The 17,104-nt window shown below is 40.0% G+C and overlaps 1 protein-coding gene and 1 pseudogene across 1 annotated transcript; one reads left to right on the top strand and one right to left on the bottom strand.

Moving 5' to 3' along the window:
• Positions 1-1,922: 1,922 nt before the first annotated feature.
• Positions 1,923-9,989, bottom strand: LOC128509691 (uncharacterized; the record flags this gene model as incomplete). Its single annotated transcript, XM_053481521.1, has 2 exons — positions 1,923-1,937; positions 9,111-9,989. Coding segments are annotated over 2 exons (894 nt in total), but the record flags the coding sequence as incomplete, so codon positions are not given.
• A 2,435-nt stretch (positions 9,990-12,424) lies between these two features.
• On the top strand, positions 12,425-16,689 carry LOC128509690 (uncharacterized; annotated as a pseudogene).
• Positions 16,690-17,104: the final 415 nt, after the last annotated feature.

The following is a 17,104-nucleotide window of genomic DNA, read 5'->3' as shown; positions in this document are numbered from 1 at the left end:
TATGTGTCTTTTTGTTTTCTTTAATTGCTATTTTTATAATTATTAATTTAGTTTGTTTATTTTTCTCTTTTAGGAGCTGGGAATGGGGAGAAGGCAGGCTAGCTGCTTATAGAGTGGTGTGCTTATTTACATTTACATTTACATTTAGGCATTTGGCAGACGCTCTTATCCAGAGCGACTTACAAAAAGTGCTTTAATGTTTACAACATTGGATACATACTTACACTGGGTTAACTAGGTTAATAACTAAGTACCATTAGTCCAACACAACTGAGTTTTTTTTTTTTTTTTTTTTTTTGGGGGGGGGGGGGGGTTAGTCCAAGTACTGGAGAAACAGATGCGTCTTGAGTCGTCGTTTAAAGATAGTCAAAGTCTCTGATGTACGGACATCTAGAGGAAGTTCATTCCACCACCTAGGTGCCAGGACAGAAAAGAGCCTGGATGAATGCCGCCCTCGATCCCTGAGAGATGGTGGGATGAGGCGAGCAGTGCTGGAGGATCGGAGGCAACGTGGTGCAGTGCGTGGTGTAATTAGCGCAGAGAGGTAAGTGGGTGCTGGGCCATTTTTGGCTTTGTAGGCAAGCATCAGTGTTTTGAATTTGATGCGGGCAGCTACAGGAAGCCAGTGCAGGGAGCGGAGGAGTGGGGTGGTGTGGGAGAACTTGGGAAGGTTAAAAACGAGTCGTGCTGCTGCATTCTGGATCAGTTGCAGAGGACGAATCGTGGACAGAGGCAGGCCTGCCAGGAGTGAGTTGCAGTAGTCCAGTCTTGAAATAACAAGGGACTGAACAAGCACCTGAGTAGCCTGTGAAGAAAGAAATGGGCGAATTCTTCTGATATTGTAAAGAAGAAATCGACAAGAGCGAGTAAGGTTAGCGATGTGTGGGTAAAATGACAGATGATTGTCCACGGTTACCCCAAGATTGCGGGCGGTGGTTGAGGGAGTGATTTGGTTGTTGTCCATGGATATCACAAGGTCTTGACCTGGAGATGAGTCACAAGGGATAAACAACAGTTCGGTTTTACTGAGATTGAGCTTCAGCTGATGAGCAGCCATCCAAAATGAGATGTCTGCCAGACATGCTGAGATCCGGGTGGAAACCTGAGTGTCAGAGGGAGGAAAGGAGAGGACAAGTTGGGTGTCGTCTGCATAACAGTGGTATGAGAATCCATGCGATGATATGACCTTACCAAGAGACCGGGTATATGTTCACAAAGTGTGGAGTGGTACTACATTTTCACTAGTGAGTGTTGTGGTGCACGTGTGATTTATTGCCGAGCAGGAGTGTAGTCCCGTACCTAGCCTAGTCTATGGTTAAGCCCCCAGCTCCAATTTCTTTCCTTTGTTTCTCTTTGCCTGGGATGTTTTAGTGCTTGATTTTAAATGATTTTGATATTGCTTGCTCTGGAAATTTCCTGCACGAATAAAGATTTGTATGTTTACAGTATTTTTAAAAATCCATGTCCCTGTGTTCTTACCGAGAGATTCGAACCTGTGTGTCTTAAACTTTTCCCAGGTAACCAATCCTGGGTGGTGTAATCGGTCACTTAGTCTTTTAGGGTTGGTTAAGGGGAATTTTATTTCCCGACATAGAGAAAAAGACACCCCACCACAGCGCCACATGAATAAAGTTACGCAACAGTAATGTGAAAAACTAGTGGAGAGACAAAACGCATGAAAGCTGTAACTGTAAACAGGGGTCATTCTACCAAATACTGATTTATTAATGTTATTTAGCCAAAGCGTTAACACAATGTGTTTACTAATTATTTGCATTTTGTTTTATTTGAGTTATTAAAACTCTGCAAATACTGCATCATGATCTGGGTTACTTTAATGTGTTGTGATGTCATTTCCTTTAAATATCCACTCTAAATAACAATAGTTATATTTTAAATTTAGGAGAAATAAACAAAACTGTTCAGCTCACCAACACCTGTAAGAATAAAAAAACACAAGAAACTGATTATGCTGCAGTGGGCCTTTTTTTTTTTAGAAAAAAAAAGGACTTTTTTCCAGAGTTTATATATATATATATATATATATATATATATATATATATATATATATATATATATATAGTGGTTACTTAATCAGAATGTTGGATTTACTGTTGCGTCGCACGGCAGCAGCAATTAGGTTTATGCGTTTGCTGGTTTTCACCACTGAGTGGCGCTGTATAACTGTAGACCTCGGGCATCAGTTCATTCTCTCCAGGATTAATGAGCCGCAGATCCTTTAGAGCTGCATGTAGTAGCGGATAATTAAGTAAAACATTGTAGTTAAACAAATTCATAATTACAGTACAAATGTAGAATTTAAATTAAATCTTATTAGGATAAAATTTAAGTGAAATAAATGTTAACACAGTGAGTCTTTAGATTTTATCACGTGTAATTAGAAAAGACGCGTGTAGGGTTTTGTGTCATCTTATATTTGTGTTCTTTAAATTTGTAGTAGATGTATTAACTGAAATAAATGACAATAAAATTATAACATTGTCAGGACGTTTTACTGCGTTATCAGATGTTGGTCATTCAGCCCCGCTTGTGTTTTTGCGTTATTATAAGAATGAAATGCAGTAGACTGTTATGATCTGTAACGGGTTTGACCCATGTTGCACGGGCAGCACCATAAAGCACGGACACGAGGCGAGGTCTTACGGGGAAAAGGGGTAATTTATTTAGGTAAAATAGGAAAGGAAAGGGTTAAAAGAGGGAGAATGGAAAGAAGGGGATAAAGGTGCATGTGCAGGTCCGGGGGCTGTGCCATGCCTGTATGAGGGCACACAGCTGAGGATAAGTGGCGGTGGGCAAAACGGAGCACACGGAGGCAGCGCACCTGCACGCTCCCTCGTGACGGCGCTACAGGTGTTATGCGATAAAATGCCCCCCTGCCACAGATTGCCCCCCCCCACATAATCCTTATTAAATATTACATTAGAACATAGATAGATTCATACATTCAACAAAAATATAAACGCATTCAATATTATTTACATTCAATGCACGAGCAACAGATCTGGTTGACGTTCCTGCTGTCAGCATGCCAACTGCACGCTCCCTCAATGCTTGTGGCATCTGTGGCATTTTGCTGTGAGACAAAACTGCACATTCCAGGGTGGCCTTTTATTGTGGGCAGTATAAGGTACACCTGTGCACTACTCATGATGTCAGATCAGCATCTTGATGTGGCACACCTGTGAGGTGGGATGGATTATCTCAGCAAAGCAGAAGTGCTCACTATCACACATTTAGACTGATTTGTGGTGTTGCGTTTATATTTTTGTTGAGATTTCATAAAGATTTATGATTTACAAGTTACACCAAACAAATTTGAATTTAAAATAAGCAATATAAAAATATACGTTGTATATAAAAAATATTTTTTGTATAAATTATATATATATTTCATGTGCATGTATATTCCTGTATATTGCTTATTTTATAATAAAACTTTCCGTGTAATTTTTCATTATAAACAATATTTATTTATGTAAACATTTTTGCATTACATGACGAACCTCTGCAACATGCCACAAAATAAACATTATATGAGAATTTGTATTAATGGTCTCGGCGGCTGTCATGTGCCTAGGGTTAATTATAATCGTAATATCATATCATACTTTATGTTTAACGTCCCTGGGGTGCGTCACATCGCCCCACTCACATGCCACTCTCCTATTCTCCACCAGATCACGTACTTCCCGGACCTCAGACTAAACTCTGCGCCTTGCTTTTATAATGTGGAGCAAGCCCGAGATCATACTAACGTTAATTATCGCCAGCCGGCACGAATAGGCGGTTCCGTCTCTTTGCCGCCTATCTAGGGAGACTACAGAGTGAGCAAGTAGCGATAGTAGATTTGAGCGCACACCCATCACAGGCGCACGCCGTGACAGATCATCATAATTTTCTTTAGTAGTAAATAATGATGAATAAAGATGAAAGTAAATGGCTGTGCTGTTTGGGGGAGTGACGTGCTGATGACGATTTGGTCTGGTGTGTGTGTGTGTGTGTGTGTGAGAGAGAGAGAGAGGGAGAGGTGTTAAGAGGTCTTACATACTCATGAAAAGTTGTGGATTATTCAGTAAAACAGAGGATCTGCTGAAAAATGTTAGGCACATCAGTCACTTAACCTCAAATAAAAGGTCTTTCTGAGTGTTATGATATAGTTGTAAAATAACAGATGTACAAACGATGCACGCTGAATACTAAACCTAAACCAGGCACGAGGATTAATAAACCAAGATAGCCCCATACACATTTAAAAAACAATAAAAATACCAAAAAATAATATTGTGTATAGAGTGGTTAAAAACAATGCAATTTATGCTATTATAAGGAAAATCTCAAGTTCTTCCATTCCAAGGATTAAAAACGGTAACAATGTCAACTTTAGAATCTAGAATCCAGAAGATTAAATTTACACAAATTTAAAAAGAGGTCTTAATCACTGAGAGTCTTCAGAAGAGCCTCAGATTCAAGAGGTTTTTAAAGTGTGGAGAGGTACATTTCAGTTCCTCTGAATGTATAGGTGAGAACAGCTGATTCACACCTGGGGAGAGTGAATAATTTGCACTTGAACGTTGTCTGGCATTGTAAAGCACTATAGTGACACTAAAAGAACAAAAACCCAGGATTAATAGGAATAAGAGGCTCTGATTACACTGCACAAATATTATTTAGCACAATGAAATTCTTCCACGCTCTGGAAAACTTTATGCGGTTGACTTTACGAAATTAAAGAGAAGGATTTTTATTTAGACTATAAAAAAATTAACCTGCGTCTATTTTTAGACGTGCCAGCTGCCACTTTTTAGTTAGAAGTTTTCAATACCAATCTCATATATTTTAAATATTATTTAAACTTTTATAGCTATTACTGTTTCATTTACTTCAAAATAACATTAAAACATTTTTAATTTATTTTTAATTTTGTTGACTACATTTGGGCCGTGTAACGGTTTCGACCCTAAGTGCACGGGCGGCAACATGAAGCACAGACTCGAGGCGAAGTCTTACGGTAAAAAAATGGGAAGGAAAGTGTTAAAGGAGTGAGGATGGAAAGGAAGGAATGTGCTCGTTTGGTTGGCATGCAGGCACGGGCTGGCTCGCTTTGACTCTGCTCTCCGCGGATGGCTGGACCGGCCCTACCAGCTCTCGCTTCTTTGAAGTCTCTGGGGCGCGTTCCATTTGCCCCGCTTGCATGCCACACTTCCACATTGTTGCGCGCGCGTCGCACTCACACCGCGTAGTAAAATCTACTGCTACCCATCAGACCTTGAGCTACACTCCCCATTGTATTTTATAGCGCGGGGTGCAAGCCCGGGATCATTAGCAAGGATAGCTCACCAGCCGTGCCTAATTCCGCAGCCCCGCCCCTTCGCGTATCTGAAGGGGAGGCCTCCTAACTAATGAGTGAGGAGCGATATTGATTAGGGCGCACGCAGGCTGAAAAAAAAAACTGTTGTCCTAAAAAATGTAACTCATGTTGATGAGGACTCATGTCCATCAATCTAATATACAGTATGCTGAAGAAATTTTCAGGTGGAAAGACACGGCTTTTTGTAGTTCAAAGACAAGAAAACCTTTAAAACAAACATCAATAGCCTCCACCAAAGAGTCTGGAACACAGAGTACAGGATGCATCACACAACCAGGATATATTATACTATAAGCGTATTATACCAAAGAATACCAGATACCAGAATGCAAATGACAGTCAGTATAATTTTCAAGTCATCAACCATTAGGGTATAATTAAAATTTTATTGAACTAACCACCTAATGATAATATTTACTTAAAAAATAAATAAATAAACTAAAAATACACTGTTCCAAATTATTATGCACAACAAAGTTAAAACATTTTAGAGGATGTAAAGAACTGAAAATCCGCTTTTGTTGAATTTGCAGCATTACGAGGTCATATTTACTGAAATCAAAAACATCCTAACAGGGCATGTTACATTTTAACATAGGAACCCTTCTTTGATATCACCTTCACAATTCTTGCATCCATTTAACTTTTGAGTTTTTGGACAGTTTCTGCTTGAATTTTTTTTTTGCAGGATGTCAGAAAAGCCTCCCAGAGCTGCTGTTTTGATGCGAACCACCTCCCACCTCCATAGATCTTTTGCTTGAGGATGCTCCAAAGGTTCTCAATGGGGTTGAGGTCAGGGGAGGATGGTGGTCACACCATGAGTTTCTCATCTTTTATACCCATCGCAGCCAATGACACAGAGGTATTCTTTGCAGCATGAGATGGTGCATTGTCATGCATGAAGATTGCCCCCATATTTTGTTACGGAAGGCACAGTTCTGCTTTTTGTACCATGGAAGAAAGTCAAAAACTATATATACTTTGCCGAGGTCATTTTCACACCTTCAGGGACCCTACAGGGGCCTACCAGATCTCTCCCCATGATTCCGGCCCAAAACAAGACCCCAGCACTTCCTTGTTGATGTCACAGCCTTGTTGGGACATGATGGCCATCCATCAACCATCCCCTACTCCATCCACCTGGACCATCCAGGGTTGCATGACACTCATCAGTAAACAAGACTAGTCTTTATGTTTGTCTAGGCCCACTGCAACCGTTTCTGCAAGTCTCTGAGGGATCCTACACCTTAACGTTCGCGGGGCTCCAGAGGCACCAGCAGCTTCAAATACCATTTTTGCTGCTTTGTAATGGCATTTTAGCAGCTGCTCTCTTAACCAGATGAATTTTTCCTGCAGAAAGCTTTTTCATTCTGCCTTTATCTGCACGAACCCGTCTGTACTCTAAATCAACCACAAATGTCTTCACAGTACGATGATCACGCTTAAGTTTTCATGAAATATCTAATGTTTTTATTCCTTATCCAAGGCATTGCACTATTTGACGCTTTTCGGCAGCAGAGCGATCATTAGTCTACTTCTGCCGATGCGCTCTGGAAAACTTTATGCATGCGGCTGAGCGCTGATTACACTATGCAGGAAATTAAAGAGGGGGATCACGATTCCGAATCAAAAGCCTGAGCCCAAACCTCATTTAAACTAAATTAACAAATATTGTAAGTAAAAAACAATAGCTCACGTTTAGAAAACGTTTATAAATTCTTTCCGACATGAGTTGGCCCGGTGTTATGCGCAGAGCACCGGGAGATTTCCTGAAGCTCCGAAATCACTGGGGCATTTTTTCTAAATAGACGCTATCTTTAATAACTGATGGAGGTTTTGAGCTGTACACACACACACACACACACACACACACATTCTTACCTGAACAACTCTTAAAACTACACCTGTGACACAATAACAGTAATATTTCAAACATTTTGCAGGCTGCCATTTGGAGAATGAGAGAATAATGAATAAACCAGTTGTTGGGTCAAAATAACCCAACCAGGTGTTAATTTGTAAATGACGCACTACATCTCTTGATGTGGAGTCTGTTGAGTCTGGTTCCTCTCAAGGTTTCTTCCTACTACCATCTTAGGGAGTTTTTCCTTGCCACTGTCTCCCTCGGCTTGCTCACCAGGGACGATTTGACCATTTTGATTCATACACATTCACATTCCATACAAACTTAAATAATTCTTTTGATTGTGTAAAGCTGCTTTGCGACACTGCAATTGTTAAAAGCGCTATACAAATAAAATTTAATTGAATTGAATCTCATATGACCAAACATGAGCAACCCAACAATGTGTTTAAAGTACCTGAAATAACCCAGAACTTAAATAACAATAAACAGATACAGAGATACGCTATATAACAGTTTATACTCTGTACAAATAAAATTGTCACCTAGTGAACTTGATCTAAACAACATTTAACCAATGTTTGTTTTTTTTGACTCATTATTGTACAGTACATATCAATAGCTCTGGTTTAGATTTTTTTCATGTTTGTTGTGTAAAGTACTCATGTAGAAATTACCATCACTATTGTATTTCTTCGATACAACATTTTTAATGACTAAATTGTATTTTAAAATTGCGGCGGGTGAAAATGTCACTTTGCGCCACCTGGCAGTCATTTTACATATGACTTTGAAATGCAACTGATTTATTTTGGCTGCTGTCGTTTTTACGCGACGGTGAGCGCGACGGTAATTCAATTCAATTCAAATTAATTTTATTTGTATAGCGCTTTAACCGATTTACATCATCACAAAGCAGCTTTACACAATCAAAAGAATTAAGTTTGTATGAAATGTGAATGTGTATAAATCAAAATTATATGATTTTCTCTGATGAGCAAGCCTAGGACGACGGCGACAGTGGCAAGGAAAAACTTCCTGAGATGGTAATAGGAAAAAACCTTGAGAGGAACCAGACTCAACAGGGAACCCATCCTCATCTGGGTGAAACAGATAGCAGGGATTGATGTGCATAATAATATGCGAGACTGGAAGTTCAGTATAAGAGAAGATGTGTAAGATTAAAGTCCAGTTTGTGGAGGCTCAGGTAGACTGTGAGAAATTCCAGTCCTGAACTATTGAGCAACTGAAGTCACAGGTCCTCAGAGAACAGCTGTCTGCATCAGTCGAGGACAGGACCACCTTCATGGAAAAGTGGAACCATCGCCAGTCACCACACGCATTCCAGGCAGACCACACGGAGCATCCATGTGATGAGATCTCCAACCAGAAGCAGGACTCCAGGATGAGTTAGAGAGGTCCAGCGGGCAGAGGGGGTCTGGATCACTGGCAGCTCAGGAGCGACATGTATAGCTCGACAGAGAGATAGGTAGAGGAACAAGGAGAGAGAGAGAGAGAAAGAGAGAGGAGAGAGCAAAAGAGATGGAGAGATGGCAGTTAGGTATGGTCACAGTCGAACAATGTAAAAAGTGAATGTATATTTAGTGCAGAGTGCAAGCAGAGACTCCGGCAGGACTAAATATGACAGCATAACTAAAAAGGGAGAGCCAGAAGGAAACACAAACATGAGGGCTTCCTGAGATGTAAGGCAACCAATCACCTCACCGTCAACAAACCTGAGTGATCAATGAGAGTGAGGAAGACAGCATCTAAACATACCAGTTCACCATAATACTCTACGCCATGAGTCCCCCAGATCTGCTCCTTTACCTAAGGCTAATCTATTTATAAAAATGCTTGGCTAAATAAATAGGTTTTTAGCCTGGACTTAAACACTGAGACTGTGTCCGAGTCCCGAACACTATTTGGAAGACTATTCCATAACTTTGGGGCTTTGTAAGAAAAAGCTCTGCCCCCTGCTGTAGTTTTAATAATACGTGGTACTGATAAGCAGCCTGCATCCTTTGATCGAAGTAGGCGTGGCGGATTGTAAGACACTAGCAGTTCACTCAGATACTGCGGCACGAGACCATTTAATGCTTTATAGAGTAGTATTTTAAAATCGATGCGAAATTTCACAGGAAGCCAATGCAATGTGGATAAGATAGGGGGGCTGTGCTTATATCTTCTGGTTCGAGTGAGGACTCTCGCTGCTGCATTCTGGACTAATTGAAGCTTGTTTAAGCACCTAGTTGAACAACCAGACAGTAAGGCATTACAATAGTCCAACCAAGAGGTGATAAAAGCATGAACTAGTTTTTCTGCATCATTTGGTGACAATATATTTTTTATCCTGGCAATATTTCTGAGGTGAAAGAATGCTATCCTGGTAATATTATCTACATGAGCTTCAAATGAAAGGCTAGAATCTATAATCACATCGAGGTCTTTTACTGTTGCACTTGATGGAACATAAAGGCCATATAAAATCACAGTGTGATCAGAAAGCTTACTTCTAGCTGCTTGTGGTCCTATGACTAGAACTTCTGTCTTATCAGGATTAAGCAGAAGGAAATTAATTAACATCCAATCTCTTATGTCCTGCACACATTGCTCAACTTTAGTAAACTGGTTTTTCTCATCTGGTTTTGCTGAAACGTATACTTGTGTGTCATTAGCATAACAATGAAAACTAATACCATGTTTACGAATTATGTTGCCTAGAGGAAGCATGTAAAGGGAAAAAAGCAGTGGGCCTAAAACAGAACGCTGTGGAACACCAAACTCAACTTAAGAACATGAGGAATGGTCACCATCTAAATCTACAAACTGATAACGATCAGTCAAATAGGATCTGAGCCATAAGAGGGCCCTTCCCTTAATTCCTACTACATTTTCTAATCTGTGAAGGAGAATACTATGATCAATAGTGTCAAAAGCTGCACTGAGGTCGAGTAACACAAGTATAGTGACACAACCCTGATCAGAGGCCAATAGGATGTCATTTACTACTTTAACGAGTGCTGTCTCTGTGCTGTGATGAGGCCTAAATCCTGACTGATACAGTTCATGTATGCTATTCCTATGTAGATATGAACATAGCTGCTGTGATACTACCTTTTCCAGAATTTTAGAGATAAAGGGGAGGTTTGATATCGGCCTGTAATTGGAAAGCTGACAGGGGTCAAGGTCAGGTTTTTTGATTAGTGGTTTAATAACTGCTAATTTAAGGGTAATAACATTTCCCGACTGGGTACCTACTATAATCCATGTGAAACCAAAGAGAAGCAAAGAATTTCTGTCACTCTTCATTATCTGATAATGAGGCCTGAGCCTTTTGTGTTTTGGTCAACATGGACTACCATCTCTAGGGCGACGGTATTCAAGTTTGCGCACCAATAATGTCTTGTGCAACGCTCACATGTAAAACACAGACACTCCTACCTTCGTAATAAACACAGAGATGTTAGTCCCATTCGAATGCATAATGAAATAACAGACGTCGTCTGAAAAAATTCTAACTCAAACATCGTTTGGAACTTGAGGAACCAGATAAGGCTTCTCTGGTGTGAATTACAGCATATGGCCTTTATAAACAAAAAAATGGTTTGGAAAATTGTTTTTTGTAAATGAATGAGCGAGATGATTGTCACATCATTTTAAACTAAAACCTCTACACTACAAGATCCAGGTCACAAAAGTCCTGTACACAAATTTTATGAATGTGTTTTGTGGTCTTATTTTAGCGACTTAGTTTTTGGTTGTTTTCAATAATCACAAAACATGGACACAAATTTAATTCATTTGAAATTCTTTGAAGTAACATAAGTGTATTTAACTATATTCCTTTCAAACCTAGTCGTTTCTGTAGACAAAGTGTTAATTGCTGGAGATTTTAATATTAATTTTGAAGACTCTCTGAGAACAGCATTTATGTCCGTACTGGACTCGGTAGGAGTAAATCAGTGTGTAGTAGGACCCACTCATAAAGCAGGTCACACTTTAGATTTAATAATATTATTCGGATTAAGTATAAGAAATTTATACACAATTCCACTATCTGAAGTTATCTCAGATCACTATCTTGTCTCAATTCAAGTGTATCACAGTAATAATGTACGCACAGCGCCGCGCTACCGTATGAAACGTACATTCACATCAACTACCAAACAGAGTTTTATCAGTAATCTCCCAGAGTTCCCAACTTCGATTAGATCACCGTCTGACCCCACAGAACTCGATCAGGTGACTGAATATTTAGAGTCGACATTTCGCTATACCTTAGATAATGTAGCTCCAGTTAAAAGAAAAATTATTAGAGATAAGAAACCCACTCCCTGGTATAACCATCACACGCGCACTTTAAAACAGACCGCTCGGAAATTAGAACGTAAATGGCGTCAAACTAAATTGTAAGTATTTCAAATAGCATGGAAGGAGAGCATCCTGAACTATAGAAAAGCTCTTAGTGTAGCTAGATCAACATATCTCTCCACTCTTATAGAAAATAACAAAAATAATCCTAGATTCTTATTTAATGCTGTAGCCAAATAACTAGAAATAAGACTACTGCAGAAATCTCCACAACAACATCATGCAATAGTGAGGACTTCATGAACTTTTTTAATAATAAAATTGTAAATATTAGGCATAAAATTAAGGTTTTGAAACCGAACAATGTAATTGATGCAGATGTTAATCTAGCCATGTCAGATCAGAACCTAGAATACTTTACTCCCCTTGAAGAGAATGAACTAATTTCACTCATCTCTTCTGCAAATTCATCAACCTGTATATTAGATCCTGTACCAACACATTTTCTTAAACAGATAGTACCAGCAATAACAGAACCCCTGTTGAGGATAATTAATTCTTCACTCAGCATTGGGTATGTTCCAAAATCTTTTAAATTAGCAGTTATTAAACCGATTATTAAGAAACCTGACCTTGACCCCTGTCAGCTGTCCAGTTACAGGCCAATATCAAACCTCCCCTTTATCTCTAAGATTCTGGAAAAGATAGTAGCGGAGCAGCTATGCTCATATCTACATAGAAATGGCATACATAAACTGTATCAATCAGGATTTAGGCCTCTAAATTATTCTGCATGTTCTCTAGTGGAGTTTGGCGTTCTGCAGGGTTCAGTTTTAGGTCCACTGCTTTTTTCCCTTTACATGCTTCCTCTGGGCAACATAATCCGTAAGCATGGTATTAGTTTTCTTAGTTATGCTGACGATACACAGTTATATGTCTCAGCAAAACCTGATGAGAAAAAACAGCTTACTAAAATTGAGTGTGTCAATGTGTGCAGGACATAAGAAATTGGATGCTAATTAACTTCCTTCTGCTTAATCCGGATAAGACAGAAGTTCTAGTCATAGGACCGCATACAGCTAGGAGTAAAATTTTAGATCACACTGTAACTTTAGATGGCCTTTCTGTTCCATCAAGTGCAACAGTGAAAGACCTTGGTGTGATTATAGATTCCAGCCTTTCATTTGAAGCTCATGTAGATAATATTACCAGAATAGCATTCTTTCACCTCAGAAATATTGCCAGGATAAGAAATTTATCGTCGCTAAACGATGCAGAAAAACTAGTTCATGCTTTTATCACCTCTAGGTTGGACTGTTGTAATGCCTTACTGTCTGGTTGTTCAGCTAGATGCATAAATAAGCTTCAGCTAGTCCAGAATGCAGCAGCGAGAGTCCTCACTAGAACCAGAAGATATGAGCACATCACCCCTATCTTATCTTCACTGCATTGGCTCCCTGTGAAATTTCGCATTGATTTTAAAATACTACTCTAGACATATAAAGCATTAAATGGTCTCGCGCCGCAGTACCTGAGCGAACTGCTAGTGTCTTACGATCCGCCACGCCTACTTCGATCAAAGGATGCAGGCTGCTTGTCAGTACCGCGTATTATGAAAAATACAGCTGGGGGCAGAGCTTTTTCTTACAAAGCCCCAAAATTATGGAATAGTCTTCCAAATAGTGTTCGGGACTCAGACACAGTCTCAGTGTTTAAGTCCAGGCTAAAAACCTATTTATTTAGCCAAGCATTTTTATAAATAGATTAGCCTTAGGTAAAGGAGCAGATCTGGGGGACTCATGGACGTAGAGTATTATGGTGAACTGGTATGTTTGGATGCTGTCTTCCTCACTCTCATTGATCACTCAGGTTTGCTGACGGTGAGGTGATTGTTTGCTTTACATGTCAGGAAGCCCTCATGTTTGTGTTTCCTTCTGGCTCCTCCCTTTTAGTTATGATGTCATAGTTAGTCCTGCCGGAGTCTCTGCTTGCACTCTACAGTTAATATACATTCACATTATACATTGTGTGACTGTGACCATACCTAACTGTTATCTCTCCTCTTCTTCTCTTTCCCCCTCTCTTTCTCTTCCCTCTCTCCTCCTGTCTCCCCCTTTCACTCTTTCTCTCTCTCTCTGTCGAGCTACACATGTCGTTCCCGAGCTGCCAGTGATCCAGACTCCCTCTGCCCTCCGGACCTGTCTGACCCATCCTGGTGCCCCGCTTCTGGCTGAAGATCTCGTCACATGGATGCCCCGTGTGTCTCTCTGGGATGCGTCTGGTGTCTGGGGATGATTCTCTCTACCTAGAAAATGGTTCTGGCCTTGACTGGTGTTGGCAACTGTTTCTCTGGGGACTTGTCCGTTTATATAAATGCAGATCATTTACTGCTTTCTGTTTCACCCAGATGAGGATGGGTTCCCTGTTGAGTCTGGTTCCTCTCAAGGTTTCTTCCTATTACCATCTCAGGGAGTTTTTCCTTGCCACTGTCGCCCTCGGCTTGCTCACCAGGGACAAACTGACCATTTTGATTCATACAAATTCACATTTCATACAAACTTAAATAATTCTTTTGATTGTGTAAAGCTGATTGCGGCAATGAAAATTGCTAAAAAAAAGCGCTATACAAATAAAATTGAATTGAATTGAATTTCTTGTTTTGACGCGTCTTGATTTGACGCGTCTTGTCTAAGCGTCACATGATTTTTCTCTCTCTTCTGCTGCGGAATTGTGGGTAATTGCTCCCCTGCTGGGTCTTAGTGCTCGTTTCTTACTGGTATAATCAACATCCGTGCACGCGTGTACTGTTACACTGTGACCACGTGTGTGTGTGTGTGTGTGTGTGTGTGTGTAAAACGTATTTTATTTTGTGTCTGTATGTGTGTGTGTACAGCGCGTGTGTAAAGCAAAAGCAAGTCTCATCAGAGACATTAAAGTCCCTCTCTCTCCCTCTCTGTATCAGGCTGCTCTTTGTGTGTGCACGCATTATTGGACACTGTGCCTCTTCAGACAAAAACCCCCGTCTCTCTCCCTCACACACACACACACACACCCTCCTCTCGCCTTCACACACACACACACACACACCCTCCTCTCGCCTTTTCTATACAGGAAAGATGCTTTGCCCTTCCGGGCCACCATAGGGAGAGCACACACAGAACCTCTACACAAAACAAAGTTCATGATCAAATGTAAGACCCTGGATTTGTGAGAAGACATGACCTGCTGTTCATTTATTGATTTGATTGTTTTTACAAATAAAAAATTTGAAAGATTGACGGATCAGTCCACATAGACTTTTAACTATTTAAACATTAAAAAAATGGATCTTCTAGTGTGTGACCTGGAGACACTGTAGCTCAGAAAGTTCCAGTATTAGTTTTTTGACACGGGGATGAAAATATTGACGCTTACTTATGGTTTGTGTGTGTGTGTGTGTGTAAGGTGTGTGTTTAGAGTGTTTATTTCCACAATAACAGCAACAACAAAAAACATGAGACCCAACCAACATTATTTGTTTTGGAAATTACCTGTTTCTGTTATTTTCCTGGAATCTTCTGAAGTCAAACCAGGACTTTCTGGTGAATGAAGGCATGAAGCGGAGTACGTGATGAGACTCTAAGCTGCAGTAAAATATGTGAACGGTGCCAATGTTTTAAAGAAGGTCATACATTCAGAACACGGCAGTTGTTCCCGTAAACATCCAGAGAGTGGAACGCCTGATCCTTGAGCATTGATGGATAACTCGTTGCTGACTTGTGGAAGAGACAGGTCTGTATGTGGGAACTGTACACACAATTATTCACCAACACCACTTGCACATTTACAGGAACTCAGCTGGGAGTTATTGTCACAGTTCTGACCTTGCTCCAAGACATTTCCACAGGCTACAAGAATCTTCAAAGTGAAACACTAAGTAAGACTTCTGCACATGACCAACATCCTTACAGTACCTTAAAAGGTGAGCACAGTTGGCTTGGTGGTGCAGAGTTTAATTCAATTCAATTTTATTTATATAGCGCTTTTAACAATGGTCATTGTCTCTTCACAAAAATAAAAGAAATTCAATTTCAATTAAAAAAAAATAATAATAAAAATAAAATAAGGGGGTCACGTGTTGCAGGCGATGAGGAAGGACGTGCTTCAGTGAGCTCCTCTAACGAGCTATATTATCAATCCAAATCCTTATTAAATTTCCAACCTGACAGACTATTGAGTAGGTTGAGTAAGCGTGAAGTTGATATCGTTTATGGCAGAATACAATTTTCGCCGAAAGGGAAGTAAATCTCGACCTGCTGTTAACACTCTAGAGGCTAACAATCCCAACACGTTACCTAGCATGGCCGACGATGTGGAAGGTGAAATATCACTACAGACGGTGTGGAAAGAAATTAAAGCCAGCAAAGAAGAAATTAGTAAACAAATCGACAAGGTGACAAATGACATACAAAATAAGTTGGCTCGCATTGAAACCTCTATGTCAACTTTATCCGAACAGATGGTCGAGGTTGAAACCAGAGTAAGCGCGACAGAAGATGACCTAAGAGACACGCGCTTAACAATCAGTCGTTTGGAGAAAGATGTTTCTTATTTAAAAGACAAAGTCCAAGACCTTGAGAACAGAAGCAGAAGATCTAATATCCGTATCATTAACCTACCTGAAAAATCTGAAGGAGGTGATATGGTTTCGTTTCTAGAGCGCATCATACCTGAAACCCTCGGCGCAGAAAACTTTCCTTCTCCTCCTACAATCGAGAGAGCGCACAGAACGGGAAACATTTTGCTGAACAGAGCGACTCCGAGGGTAATTGTGGTGAAACTCCTCAACTTTAGAGAGAGACAGAAAATCCTTCAACTCGCGAGAGAGCGAAAGGAAATCTACTTCGACAGTCGGCGCATCCATTTCTTCCCGGATTTTAGCGCGGAGCTCCAAAATGCAAGAAAGGCCTACACTGAGGTTAAACGGGCTCTGAGAGATCGGGGCATTGAATACTCATTCATGTATCCCTCCAAACTTCGGATTACACACAAGGGTAAAGTCAAGATCTTCTCTACACCATCTGAGGTTAAAGACTTTATTGACTCCTTTGGTAAGGATACTGAGGCATCTCCTCCCGAATGAAAACTAAGTCACTATAGTTCTCTTCAAACTCATTTAAATAATGACATTTTATTTGTTACCTTAACCAATCCTTAAAAATGTTGTGCGACTTATATGCTCTTACAGTTTGCTCACTCACTTTTGAAGGCAAAGTTATTAAGATGTGTTATTGATATATGGCTCGTTAGCGATAGCTACAAGTTCGGTAGGATAGAGGTAGTTGTAAGTTTTTTTTTTTTTTTTTTAATCTTTATTGGTTACGTAATTTTCCTTCTTTATATTTTTTCTCTCTCGATTTTTTTTTCCTTTTTTTTCTTTTTATTTATGTATGCATGTGTTTTTTTTCTGTTTTTTTTTTTTTTTTCCCCTCTCTCCTTTGCTTTCCCTCTCGTATTGGTGGATTCGAAGTCTTCTACTGTGTATTGCCTTTGTGCCA

This window comes from Clarias gariepinus, chromosome 21, assembly GCF_024256425.1.
Source record: "Clarias gariepinus isolate MV-2021 ecotype Netherlands chromosome 21, CGAR_prim_01v2, whole genome shotgun sequence".
Taxonomy (NCBI): domain Eukaryota; kingdom Metazoa; phylum Chordata; class Actinopteri; order Siluriformes; family Clariidae; genus Clarias; species Clarias gariepinus.
The sequence above is the reverse complement of the archived record's forward strand: the minus strand, read 5'-3'. Positions and strand labels throughout refer to the sequence as shown.